This window comes from Capra hircus, chromosome 26 (assembly GCF_001704415.2).
Source record: "Capra hircus breed San Clemente chromosome 26, ASM170441v1, whole genome shotgun sequence".
Lineage (NCBI taxonomy): Eukaryota > Metazoa > Chordata > Mammalia > Artiodactyla > Bovidae > Capra > Capra hircus.
In genome coordinates, this window is record NC_030833.1 from 5,483,805 (window position 1) to 5,497,997 (window position 14,193).

The following is a 14,193-nucleotide window of genomic DNA, read 5'->3' on the forward strand; positions in this document are numbered from 1 at the left end:
AAACAGAAAGAAAGTGATTAATAAAAAAGGGTAGGGAGATAACATGTGGAAACATAAAGTGTCCTCAGGATAAATGAGTTGAGGAATCATTCAAATTCTTTCTCCTTTGCGCAGGGTTTGAGGAAGCCCTATCACAAAATGCTAAGTTCAGGCTAAGACAGAACCATTACTTCGAGGTTGAAAGAAAATTTGAAACTTTTCATTGCAATCATCTCAATGGAAGTCAGTGATTGCCTCCCCAGGATAGATAATCACACATCTTAAAGGCTACAATGTATGCTGATTATCCGAGGGCCTTGATATACACCTAAATTCCAAACTACGAGGATTGGCCTTCATTTCTCAATGATGTATTACCTACAGTAGATGTCAATTACCATTCGCTGGCAAGGGCTAAATCTTCCTTTCTTGTGACGCAGCTGTTTTAATTGGGGGCAACCTCCCCACTCCTTTTGACAAAGAGAGAATTCAGAAGGGTCAAGGTCTCCAGACAATGATTAATGTGACAATTTAGTGATTCTCAGGGTTTCACTCACCATGCTGTGTGAAGAGGTCACTGTGAATTATTTCAATCAAGCAATACAGCTTCTGAATGGTCAGCAAACCCACGGGGACATTTAGGATGAAATCAGTAAACATTTTGCTGTAAAAGGAAAAACCCAAGGGAGAGAGTTGAAGGATATACTACAAAATAACCCAACAGAATACAAGACGGTACTGAGACGTGAGCTCACTGAATGGTCATTAAGAGCCACCAGAATGTTGAATGAGGCCCGTTATATAGTATGGACCAAAATCTCACCCCAAAGAATGCTTTATGATGTTCTTGTTCATTTCACACCCACTAAAATGGCCATAACTGAAAAGAGCACCAATACCAAGTGTTGGCTAGGATGTGAAGGAGCCAGTACCCTCATGCCATGCTGGTGGGAAGGCAGCATGGGGGAGCCACTTGGGAACACAGTCTGGCAGTTCCTGAAAATGTTACCATAGTTACCATCAGACCCAGCACTTGCACCTCTAGGTGTATACGCAGAAATGAAAACATACTTCCACCCAGAGCCCTGTGCATGAATCAAAGAAACGCTATCCATTACACGTGAAAAATGGAAAAACCCAGATGTCCATCAACTGATGAATGGATAAACACTTCACCCATTAAAAAAAAATGAATTTCTGACATTCACAGACCTTGAACACATTACACTAAGTGAAAGAAGCCTGTCACAAAAGGCCACATATTGTGTGACTTTGCTTATATGAAATGCCCAGAAAAGGCAAACCTATACAGACAGAAAGATTAGCGGTTGCCGAGCACTGGAGTGGGAGTGGGCAGTGACTCTTCACAGGCATGAGGAATCTTACTGGGGTGATGAAACTGTTCTGACGTTAGATTATGGTAACAGTGTAGAAGTCTCCTTCGGGATGTGGGAAACCAAGATGCCTTCAGTGCAGGAAGTCTATTGTAAACTACAGAATGCAATGTTGAATTCATTTAGAGGTGTACGGGGGTGTATGTGTGTTTGTGTGCGCGCACGTGCATGCACAGAAGATAACCGGAAGGATCCAGATCATCATGGAATCATTATAACTTTGAGCTATTCTCCTCTGTGATTTCTTCTGTATCATCACAACATGACTCAATCTTCCAAAGAGGGAAAAACACATCCATGATTTTCAAAGTCACTGAAGAAGAACCCACGCATGCAGAAAGAGTCAAGGGCCCAAGAGCAGATGGCACTGGTCCTGGGGAAGGGGCGGGGGGGGGGTGGTCCTCAGGCACAAGGCACATACACCAGCTGTGAACATGGACGTCACCCCAATAATGAGCGAAGGCCTGGCCCTTGAGCCCCAGGAAGGCAGGCCCAGAGTGAGGCCATGACACACCAAACCTCAGCTCCCCACCCATTCCGCTTTCTCCATATCTGAGGTTCTCAAACAGGAGCATTCATTGGAAGCACCTGGAGGGATCTTTGAAGCCAAATGGCTGGACCCCACCGCAATTTCTAATTCAGAAGATCTGGGAAGGAGCCCGACATTCAGCAAGTCCCGGGATCCAGTGGGGCTGCTATTGCCTTGACCACTGTCTGAGAGCCGGGCGTCCAGAGACCTAAGCGGGCAGACACGGTGCCCAAGGGCCCATTTGTTCCTCCTTTTCTCATCGAGCGCCTGTTAAGCTAGAACTGGCACTGTCGGTGCCCAGGGGCCACAAACAAATGTGTCCGCGTGGGACACTAAATCCCTGGGCACATCAGACACGAGATGATTCATGAGGCGAGCAGCTCCCCAGGAGCCCCTCGCCCCTCACTCCCAGAGCAGGAGTGACCTATGGTGGACATAAAGTGCAGGGAGGAAGACTGCTTTTCACTCCATTTAACCACCCAGGGGACACAGGGCCCTGTGCCAATATGTAGGGGGGCTTTTCTGGCTGGTCAAATGGTGCCATGACCTGGGGATAAGTTTACTGTATCAACTGTTAAATCAAATCGCCAGCCTAGGTTCGATGCATGAGACGGGGCGCTCAGGGCCAGTGCATTGGGATGACCCTGAGGGATGGGATGGGGTGGGGGGGGTGGGGGTTCAGGATGGGGGACACGTGTACACCCATGGCTGATTCATGTCAATGTATGGCAAAAACCACCATAATATTGTAAAGTAATTAGCCTCCAATTAACATAAATAAATTAATTTTAAGAAAATCCAGTCAAGGATCGGACGAGGACGGTGCTGTGATGTCTGGGGTCACAGAGGCCATGTACCCACTTGCTCATGACACCTCTTTTCCAAACGCAGTGACATCCGCATGGTGTACACCTGAGACCGGGCTTAGACAGGGGGGTAGCAACACTGAAAGGCGAAAGGAAGGGTTCCATCCCCAGCGTGACTCCGAGGTCTGACAGCCAACGTCCACCTCGCCTGGAGTTTGGTTTGGTTTGGTTTTGGTTTTAGTATAACCTTAACTGACAACCTCCGGCTGCTCTGTCTGAGGTTCACTGCTCTCGGTCAGGAAACCCCTGGAGAGAAGCTGTGTGGAGGAGGTGAGACACGAAAACTAAGGTTCCTGTGTCAAAACGTTTAGGTGCAGAAAACAAAACCCAAACCCAAGAACCATGTATTGAATTTTCAACTCTAAAGGATGCAAAATGCCAAATTTGTATTATTTATGCGTGAAGCTAAAATTAATCTTCTAAAGAAACTATTTTGACTGTTGATAGATGATTCCTTTTTCACATAAAGACATAATGAGCTAGAGCATGTTCCAGAAGGATTCAGGGCACGGACCTACGTGGATATGAGCCAGAACCCTGGGCATCGCATGAACTAAAGGAGGCCAAGCACAGTACGTGGGAATCCTTCGCCCTGGGTGCTTCCTTACCTGAGCTCTTTGGGATCAAATACCAATTTCACATCGTTGACAATAGTTGGCAAGTACTTCAGCGCTGCCCCCTGCAAACCAAGAACAGAGAAGAAGGTTGGGCGTCATGCAGTTTGGCAAATGTGAATACAAAATTGCAACCACTATGAAGAACCAGACGCACATCAAGAAGGCAACACTTCCAGATGAGAAGCTGACAGCTAAACACAACAGCAACAGAGGGTGATAAAAAGCCTCTGATACACAAACAGTGGAGATTTGTTACATGGTTATCCTGACACATAATAATAACAACAGCATTCGCTTAAACCAATATTCTTTGCTTGCTCTCTGAATGCCTGAGAAGTGAAAGTTGAAAGTTTGTCGCTCAGTTGTGTCCGACTTTTTGCGACCCCCATGGACTGCAGTCGGTCAGGTTCCTCTGTCCACAGAATTCTCCAAGCAAGAGTACTGGAGTGGGTTGCCAGTGAATGCCTACACTGCGCTAATAAGCTTTTATGTGATTTTCTCCTTAACTCTAAGGAAGTTACAGCAAAAGAATACCTGTGCCCCCAAGCCATCGGGTCCACTGCAGCGTCCCACTGCCAACAACTACAGTGATTGCCTTTGTTCCACTGCAACAATGACTGCCTGTATATCTAGGTCTCTTAACTTGGAATCGTTTTCTTCTTTAGTAACTTTATTTCCCATATTCATATTCCATATCTTCTAGGAAACCCATACTTTCAAAGACTAAATTGACGTTAACAACAACAGATTGTAATACATGCCCTGCACTATGCTGCTGCTGGTGTTTTAGTCATTAAGTCGTATCTGACTCTACGCAGCCACACGGACTGCAGCCCGCCAGGTTCCTCTGTCCGTGGGATTTTCTAGGCAGATTGCCATTTCCTCCTCCAGGGGATCTTCTTGGCCTGGGGACTGAACCCATCTCTTCTGAGTTGGCAGGTGGATTCTTTACCACTGAGCCCCAACCTGGGAAGCCCCTGCACTGTGCTAAATCCTTATATATTTTATCTTTAATTTCAACATAAATCCTACAGGAAGTTCGCTGTGTTGGAAGGCAAGGTAACTGACAATGGGGATGTTAATGACTTTGCCCCTGATCTCACAGTTAGTACTGAGCTGAGCTAGAATTAAAATTCAGTTTGGTGGGGGAAAAAATATATATCGTTTGGTGGGAAGCCAGAGCCTCAGTGCCCATCATTTATAACTGGTCGGGGAAAAGTCCTGGAATTTTAAGAGTCCTGACCCCTGGCTGGGATTGACCCCCACCCCTGCCTGTCACTCTAAAGGACTCCTTCTATCAGGCTGGGCGCCCCTCCCCCACTTCCTGAACGAAATGGAGGGAAACTATTTTCATCTAAATACCTCCAGGGGCTGCAATAAAGCTCAGAATCTAATTGAAAAGAGCACTGGATGAAGAGATAGTGCCACACCTATTACCAAAAACAGTTGTCAGCATTGTTTTCCAAAAGCAAGTAGGCAGAAACACATTTTAAAAAGAATATCCTGAGTATATATGGTCAACTGATTTGCAGCAAAGGGACAAAGGCGCCGCCTCCTCCAGCACCAAATGAAACTCCTTCCATACCTCACTCCCTAAATAAAAATTCACTTTAAATGGAACTTAGATCCATAGATCTTCTATTCTAAAACCTATAAAATGGCAGAAGATACTTGTGAATTTGGGCTAAGCAAAGATTTCTTTCACATGACAACAAAAGCATAGTCCCTAAAAGAAAGGAAAAGTAATCAATTATATGTCATCAAAATAAAGAATTTCTGCTCTTCAAAAGAACTTCTGCTGAGATAACAACAGATGAACCACACACTAGGAGAAAATAACTGCAAATCACACATCTGATAAAGATTTATATCCACCATATACAAAGAATTCTTAAAACTCAATAATAAGAAAGCAATCTTCCGCCCAAAACAGGCCAATGACTTTTTGAAGAGGCACTGTTTACAAAGAAGATCCATGGGTGACAAATAGGTACGTGACAAGCTGCTCAGCGTCACTAGCCACCAAGGAAATGCAATTTAAGACCACAAAGAGATACCACTAACGTCTACTAGAACCGCTAAGCCAAAATAAAAAAAAATTAAAAAAAAAAATCTGACCATACCATGTGCTTTCTGGAGATGCTACAGGTCTGAAAGCAAACTGGATCCGCAAGTTTGAGAAAGCACTCCCCATGCAGCCCAGCAATCACACTCCTGAGAAGGGCCCCATGGAAATGCAAACTCGGGTTCACACAAAACCTTGTGTCTGAAAGTTTACGATTACTTGAAATTGTCAAAACCTAGAAACAACCTAAATGTTTTCAAGAGGTAAGTCCCTACAATGGAGCATACCTCAGCCATGAAAAACACCAAGACTTGAGTCCCTGCAATGGAGCACGACACAGTCATGAAAAATACCAGGACATGAGTCCCTGCAATGGAGCACGACACAGTCATGAAAAACACCAGGACATGAGTCCCTGCAATGGGGCACGACACAGTCGTGAAAAATACCCGGACGCTGTTATATATGACGTGGATGAACCTCAAGTGCATTCTGAGATGTAAGACAAGCTCAAAGCTTCAAATTGATTCCATTTTTAGATCATTCAAGAAAAGGCACAACTAGAGGAAGGGAGCACACCTCAGGGGCTTCCCCGGGGATGGAGTCTGGGGAGAGCTTACCCCTAGTGAAGGACTGAAGAAGGCAGGTGGCCTTCTTCACAGAACTCTCCTGTGTGACTATGTACAAGCTATACCTTACATTTTTAAATGAATAAAAATATATTTACTAGAGGGACAGCCATGAAAAACGCCTGAGAGACTCTTGGACCTTTTAACACTGGTGTCCAAGAGTTAAGCGGTCAGGGAGGTGGGAGGGGGGTTCATGTTTGGGAACGCATGTAAGAATTAAAGATTTTAAAATTAAAAAAAAATAAAAAATAAAAAAAAATAAAGAAACATAAGACAGTTAAAAAAAAAAAAAAAAGAGTTAAGCGGTCAGATTCAAGTAACTTCAAAGATGAGTTCCGGTTTCCTCTGGTGTCACCTGTGAATTTTCTGTAACTGCCAGACACTTCTCTAGGAGCTTGCCTCTCCTGACAATAAGCCCTCAGCACAGCCAAACGAGAGAGGCCTACCACCAATGCCTTTCACAGATAAGAAAGTGAAGCCATTTGCCAGGTTGTGGAGCCAGTCTATCCACCTCCAGGGTGAGAGTGAAACCACCCCACAAAAGCTTCAACGCTCCACAGTCAAGATGCTCAAGGACAGGGAGCAAGGTTACCTGTCAGTCTGCACTACAGGGCTTCCCCGGTGGCGCAGCGGACAGGAATCCACCTGCCCGTGCAGGAGACACGGGCTCAGTCCTTGGTCCGGGAAGATCCCACATGTCTCAGAGCCACCAGGCCTGTGCACCACAACTGCTGAGCCTATGTTTCAGAGCCTGGGAGTTGCAACTACCGGAGAAGGCAATGGCACCCCACTCCAGTACTCTTGCCTGGAAAAGCCCATGGACGGAGGAGCCTGGTGGGCTGCAGTCCATGGGGTCGCTAAGAGTCGGACAGGACTGAGCGACTTCCCTTTCACTTTTCACTTTCATGCATTGGAGAAGGAAATGGCAACCCACTCCAGTGTTCTTGCCTGGAGAATCCCAGGGACGGCAGAGCCTGCTGGGCTGCCATCTCTAGGGTCGCACAGAGTCAGACACGACTGAAGCGACATAGCAGCAGCAGCAGCAGCAGTTGTTAACTACTGAGCCCGTGAGCTGCAACTACTGCAGTCCGAGTGCCCCAGAGCCTGTGCTCTCTAACAAGAGAAGCCACTGCAATGAGAAGCCTGCACACCGCAGTTAAAGAGAAGCCCCCATGAGCAGCAATTAGAGAAAGCCCACGCACAGCAACAGACACCCAGCACAGCCAAAAATAAAATGCAAATACATAAATAATTTGTAAAAAAAAAAAGTCTGCACAACAGACTTATCGGTGCCTTTTCCCCCAACGGTTATCCCGTCCTTCAATGCCAGCCAGGTCAAGGAATCCCAACTCCCCGCTTCGAGAGGCAACTTCTGAAAAGAACCTTAAATGGAAACAATTTCATTCCTGTTTCTGAAGTTCTGCTTCAACTACCTTGGAGTTGCTTTGAAAAACTGAAAGACATTTATTGTGACATTTAATAATAAACGTTTGCACAGCTGAGCGCTCAGGCCTGAAACTGTCTTGTCTAGTTTGTGAGGGTCCCCGGTGGGTGAGGACCCATCAGCACCACGATTTTCATCCTGAACCCCACGAAGCAGCATCTGCCTGCAGCAGGTGATAAATACCAGCTCACAAAGACCAACAGACAGCGGCAAACAAGGCAGGCCTTCGTGGTCCACCCTCGGCTGCCCAGGGCTCCCAGGGAACCACGTTAACCAGGCTCCCGAGGGCTCCGCCACCTGACGTCACAGCGACACCCACAGAGGGCAGGCCAGACCCACTGTGACCCCCAAATGCTGGTTAACAGGGCATCCTGCCGGGTGACCTGGATCCCAGGGAAGTCACGTCTCACAGTTCGTGAGGATGACAGAGGTCAGAGAAGAACATAAACCCACATCGGTCCTGGATAACACAACAAGGACGGGCAGACAGAACGACGTGAAGGCAGGGGGTGTCTCCTCCGCACCCCATCTCCAGCTCCCCATCTCTGGTGGTCCCGGGCTCCACGCCACCCTTCACTTTGCCGTGGTGACCACTTCAGCCTCTCTCTCCTCCAGCCCAGGATCCCAGCCCCTCCCGACTCAGCTCACCGCCTTCAGAGGAAATCAAAACCCTCAGGAAAAATGGGACGCGTGGCCCTGTCCACCACTCAAGCCGAAACAAGTCTGCCCAGACACCTGGCCTCTGCCCATGCCTCCAGGCGAAGGGAGGCAGCACCTGGCCCCACGGAGGGGACCCCCCCGCCCCACTGTCTGCTCAAGGGCCTCCTGTGTTTCCCGCCTTGCACTCTCCAGGGGGCCCAGTTCTCACCCCAGCGGCCCCTTCCAGTCACACGTGTGCACACCCTGAAACCACCCAGAGCCCCACGCCCCACACCTCCCTGCCCTGCACAGATGGTTCTCAAGCTGAGGGCTCAGTCCCGTCGCCCCGCAGGCTCCCTGCACCCGCCCTCAGCCGCCACCCCACCTCCATGCCGCCCAGGGCCCCGGGGATGCCAGGCCGGGCCCCAGGTGACTTCCCGTGACACTGCTGTGACCCCTCACCACCCGGGGCAGCCACCTTCCTGTGTCCCCTGCCCCTCACTTAAAGGTGGGTGTCCTAGCTGTCCTGTTCTAGAGTTTTCGCCTCTGTCCACAGACCCCCCCAGGAGGACCCCCTCCATCCAGCTTGACTCCTAGTGTCTGTCTCTGGGGTCACCTCTCTCCTGAGCATCACACACACAGATACCCAGCAGCTGCTGGGTTCAGGGCAGTCTCACAGAAGCTGAAACCCCCTGCCTCAGATGAGACCCCATCCCACGCCCTGATGTTCCAGGCTCAGGGCACTGCGTCCTGAAACCCCCAGGTCACAGCCTCCTGCTCTGTACTCCCTACAACCCACTTTGGGCCAATCACAGAGCCTGGTGGATCCTCCTGATCCCACATCCCTTGCCTTTACTGCTTTCTCCATTCTTAGAGCTCCCACCCTGGTCCAGGCTACTTCTGTCTCCCTCTGTCAGGAAGCACCCCCTCCCAAGGGAGCTCCCGCCAGCACTCTGAGCCCCTCAAGGTCACGGCTCACTCACAGCTGGAGCCACTTTCCTAAGAGGCAAGTCTAACTGACATCTGAGGGCAGTACTGCTCTGCTCCTGACAGCCCAGCAGCCTCCGAGGCTCTGGCCCCACCTCCTCCCTAGCTGTCCTGGTCGGCGGCCTCCAACTCCACCTGGTTGGCGACCCTCTCCAACCACGTGGAGCCTCTCCCAGTCTCCCCGCGTCCCGGGCCCCTCTGCTAACTCGCGGCTGTGCCCATGCTGCTCCCTCTTCCTGGGTCACTGTTCCCATCCCTCCTGTCCTTGCCCCAAACCTTGGTGACTGCTCGGTCCTTAGCTTAGCCATCGTTTTCTGCAAGGCACACAGATCCCAGGTTAGGCATCCAGAAATATTACTCAATGGGCCGCGTGTCTGTCTCCCCCAGACCAGGGCCCCACAGCTGTGGTCCACCCGAGGGCCCTGGACACAGTAGAATCCCCAGGACTCATGAACTGACAGCTGTTTAGTTGCTTAGCCGTGTCCGACTCTTTGCGACCCCATGGACTGTAGCCCCCTGGATTCTCCAGGTGAGAAAACTGGAGTGGGTTACCATTTCCTTCTCCAGGGCATCTCCCTGACCGAGAGGTAAACCCGCATCTCTTGGGTCTTCTGCTTTGGCAGGCAGATCCTTTATCGCTGAGCCACTAGGGAAGCTCCACTGACTGACAGACCTTTGCACAAAAGCACCTTCATCTTCAAGACTCTCTGCCTCTCTGCTTTCCAGGCACAGAAATGGGCCATGTCAGCTGATACACGAAATGTATCCCCTCCAGGCTGAGCAGCTGCCAGAAAAGGCAGGGTGAACCCTGAGGTCCCCCTACCCACCCCGGGCAGCCTAGGTCTCCTGAAAAAGCATGTGCCGTCACCCACTCTTGCTAAGGGCCCAGCCACCTTTGCTTTGCCCAGTTCTAATATTGGTTCTTTGACGAGATCTCTAAGTGTTTGGGTTTCTGCTTGCGCCTGCAGAAAAAGGCTCTGGGCTCCTTGGTGGAGTCCGGCTGCTCCACTGAATTCAGGTCTCTTTCAAGTGCACGGGGCTGCTGCTTCAAGAGCCCCTTGAGATGTGAGCTCCGGGCAGACAAGGCGGGGCTCCTGCCTGTGATGGAGGCGGCTGGGAGGAATCTCACCTGCAGAAGATACCTCCAGAAACTGAAGTCCCCAGTGCAGACAGGACAGGGAGGCAAGCGGCCAACACCCAGGAGCCGGGGCCCCACCCTGGACAAGGACTCAGGCTCCGAGTCAGGCTGCTGCCTACACCTCGTAGTGTGTGGACTCAGGAAGAGGGCTTTCCAGATACCTCCCGGTGGGAAAGGATGCAGGTTAATAGTGGTTAACAGGGCAGCCTCCAAACACTGTCAGGAGAGTGGAGGGTCCCCACAGAGATGATGGGACACCCACAATTCATCACAAGTGCTCACAGACGACAGCCAGGGCCACCCCTGGGTGTGGAGACCAGAGAGCATGCGGCTGTGTGCAAATGTGAACACACAAACCTTCACGGGGCCTTCCCTGGCCTTCCAAGGCAGGGAATGTGGGTTCAATCCCTAGTCGGGTGAGCTAAGACCCACACATGCCTCAGGACCTAAAGAACCAAAACATAATACAGAAGCAACAGTCTAACAAACTCAATAAAGACTTTCCAAAAATGGTCGGCATCAAAAAGGAAAAAAAAAAGCTTCTTCAACGTGCAAAACTCCATTCAGTGCAAACCTTTATAAAGTCCTGATTAAAGAGGTAAATAATGCGTAGAATCATCTGCCAACTCTCAGAGACAGAAAGGATAGTAGGAATACAGAGCGCTGGGGAGGTCTGCTTTCTGCTGTTATTCTCTTTGCGTTGCTTTTGGTAAATCGGTTTCTTTTTTAAACAAAGAATGCGCAAGGCTGTTTTGAAAGGCGGGGGGAGAGACCGGGACCCCACCCAGGCCTTGACGAGGTTCCCTGTGGGCCACTGGAGGGGCAGCCTCAGTCCCCTGAGGGTGAAGGGCCAGGAGGGGACGGGGCCGAGGGGACGAGCCCAAGACACAGGGCTGAGCTTGGAGGAGGGTCTCTTCCTCCATGCCCTCTGAGGGCGTGAGCCGGGGACCACATAACCTGGGCGAACACAGCCCTGGGACGGGGCCTAAGCAGGAACAGAGACCAGCACAAGAGAGGAAAGCAGACGAACTCACTGTCTTCAGCTTTGTGTATTCGTCTCCTGCTTTTTAAGTCGTCAGTGAACTTATCCATGTTTGCTTTCTAAGGAAGTTTATTCCTTCAGATTTGACTTTAAATGTACCTAAATTAAGGAAATGGCAGCTTAAGTCCTGGCTGGCATTTCTCTTTGAACTTGGTAAGGCTTTGATCTGCCCACGTGAGGAAGAACTCTAATTCTAACTATATTTGGGCCTCAAACATAGATGAAAAAAAATGACCCACTGACACGCTGAGAGCACACACTTGAATCGCCTGCACACTTGGGCACATGAAGGCTTCAGGTAAAACAGTTAATTACCACCAAAACCTATAATAGGGCTCCCCACACCACTGAGCAGGGACTGAAAGGCTGCAAGACACAGAGACAAGAAACAAAATTGAGGCCAGTGGCAAAGCTAGAAACCGCCCACCCTGGCCAGGCACCACAGTCACCATTTGCATGAGTTGTTTTATGACCGGAGGTCCTGGTAAGGAACATGGAACTAATAAGCCACCACCGACGGGAAGAGTTTGGGAAAGGTCAAAAGGAGACATCACATGTCTGACCACCTCCCAGAATCCTTCTCTCTGGCATCCATCTTGGCTGCACAAGGCGGGTGCCACCAGGAAGGACTTTGAGTCAGAATGACTGGCTAAGGACAACCCCGAAACTAATCCCATCACCATAAAAGCGGAGACTGCGGGCCACATGGCAGAGCAGTTCTCCTGGGTTCCCTTACCTTGTTGCTCTCTGCCCAGGCACCCTTTCCCAATAAAATCTCTTGCCTTGTCAGCACAAGTGTCTCCTCAGACATTTCATTTCCGAGTGTTAGACAAGAGGCCAGTTTCGGGCCCTGGAAGGGGTCCCTCTTCCTGCAGCACGTGCATTTAAAAAACAAGCAAGTTGCTGAGTGTCCCTCTTAATATTAGCATCCTCACTTAACATCCAGGCAATCAAGAACTTACGGTATCCACAGACTTACCGCATGATCCAGGAATCCCACTCCTGAGCATTCATACGGATAAAAACTCTAACCCAAACGGATACACGCACACTACTATTCACAGCAACACTATTCACAACAGCCAAGACCCAAGCAACGTAGATGTCCGTCACCAGTCGAATGCATAAAGAGGATGTGGTGCGTATATACAGTGGAACATTGGTCATCAATAAGAAAGTGAAATAACGCCATCTGCAGCAACATGAATGGACCTGGAGATGGTCACATCAACTGACGTCAGTCAGGCATAGAAGGTCAGGTATCCCATGCTATCATTTATGTGTGCAACCTAAAACAACATGATACAAAAGGAAGTGGAAGTGTTAGTCACTCAGCTGCATCCAACTCTTTGTGACCCCACAGAGTGTAGCCCACCAGGCTCCTCTGACAGGGGGATCCTCTAGGCAAGAATACTGCAGTGGGTTGCCATTCCCTTCTCCAGGGGATCTTTCTGACCCAGGGATTGAAGCCGGGTCTCCTGCCTTGCATGCAGATTCTTTACCACTTGAGCCACTAAGGAATCCTGATATAAAAGAACTTACTACAAAACAAAAATAGACTCATAGAAAGCAAATGTGTAGTTATCAAAGAGGATTGCTGCTGCTGCTGTTAAGTCACTTCAGTCATGTCTGACTCTATGCGACCCCATAAACGGCAGCCCACCAGGCTCCCCCGTCCCTGGAATTCTCCAGGCAAGAACACTGGAGTGGGCTGCCATTTCCTTCTCCAACCAAAGAGAATTACGGAGGAGTAATTTAGGAGTTTGGGACTAGCACACTACTCTGTATAAAACAGATCAACAATAAGGGCTTTATAGCACAAGGAACTATACTCATTATCTTATAATAACCTACATGGAAAAGAATCTGAAAAAGAATATACATGTATATATAGGCGTGTGTGTGTAACTGAATCCCTATGCTATACACTTGAAACTAACATAATATTCTAAATTAATTATACAATTTAAAAGAGAAAGAGAGAATCATCTCTGAGAAGGGTAACAATTAAGTATAATTTAAAGTTAAAAAAAAACTCATGGTATCGTAACTCTGAGGAAGCAAAGTGTGGTCAGAACTGAATCAAATGGACAGAAAACATACTGCAACTGAAGTCCTAGAGAGAAAGAAATGAAACGCATAAAAGAACTATGAAACGGCAGAAAATGCTTAAAGTTTTCTAATTGCTGAAATATTTCAGGTTAAAGAAATTACATTTTATACTCTTCTCTAAGCAAATTTAATTGTCATGCATCTCATGAGAATGCCAACTTAATCCAAACTGTAAAACAAAACAAAAAAAATGTATTTTCCATCTAGTATTGGTTTAACGTTGTAAGTGTCTCTCTGTCTAAAAATATCACTACTGATGAAGATTAATAGACACTATTTTAGGGTAAAGTTCAGGCTACATTATTCAGTATAATTATTTTAATTAAACCCATTAGCATATCTTTATATAAGATTACAAGAGCTATCGGTGATACGAAATAAGTTTTTCTTGAATAATGTATGAAGCAATTATTAATTTACATATTTCTCCAGAATACGCATAAAAATGATTCCATTTGGAGGTTTGAAGTTAAAATATATATGGTCCACAAATTCTCCTTTCAGACTTCAACATTCCGTCTTTGGAAGATGTGGGACATGACCAAAGAGGCTCAGAAGAACCAGGCTCAGAAGCAATTAGCAAACTTCGAGCATTTCCGGCCGTTTCATAGTTCTTTCGGTCATTTCATTTCTTTCTCTCTAGGACTTTGGTTTCAGTGTGTTTTCTGTCCATTTGATTCAGTTCTGACCACATTTTCCTTCCTCAGGGTTGTGAAACCATGAGTTTTGTTGTTTTTTTTTTAACTTTCCTG

General features: G+C 48.2%; 1 protein-coding gene across 2 annotated transcripts in view; it reads right to left on the reverse strand.

Annotated features, from left to right (window-relative positions):
- DOCK1 (dedicator of cytokinesis 1) overlaps positions 1-14,193 on the reverse strand; it is a 568,807-nt gene that overhangs the window by 383,302 nt on the left and 171,312 nt on the right. For both annotated transcript variants that reach the window (XM_018041175.1, XM_018041176.1), the window contains exons 24-25: positions 3,377-3,447; positions 537-643 (exon numbers count right to left, since the gene is read on the reverse strand). In XM_018041175.1, coding sequence (XP_017896664.1) covers positions 537-643; positions 3,377-3,447 — 178 coding nt within the window. The remainder of the gene's footprint in view (positions 1-536; positions 644-3,376; positions 3,448-14,193) is intronic.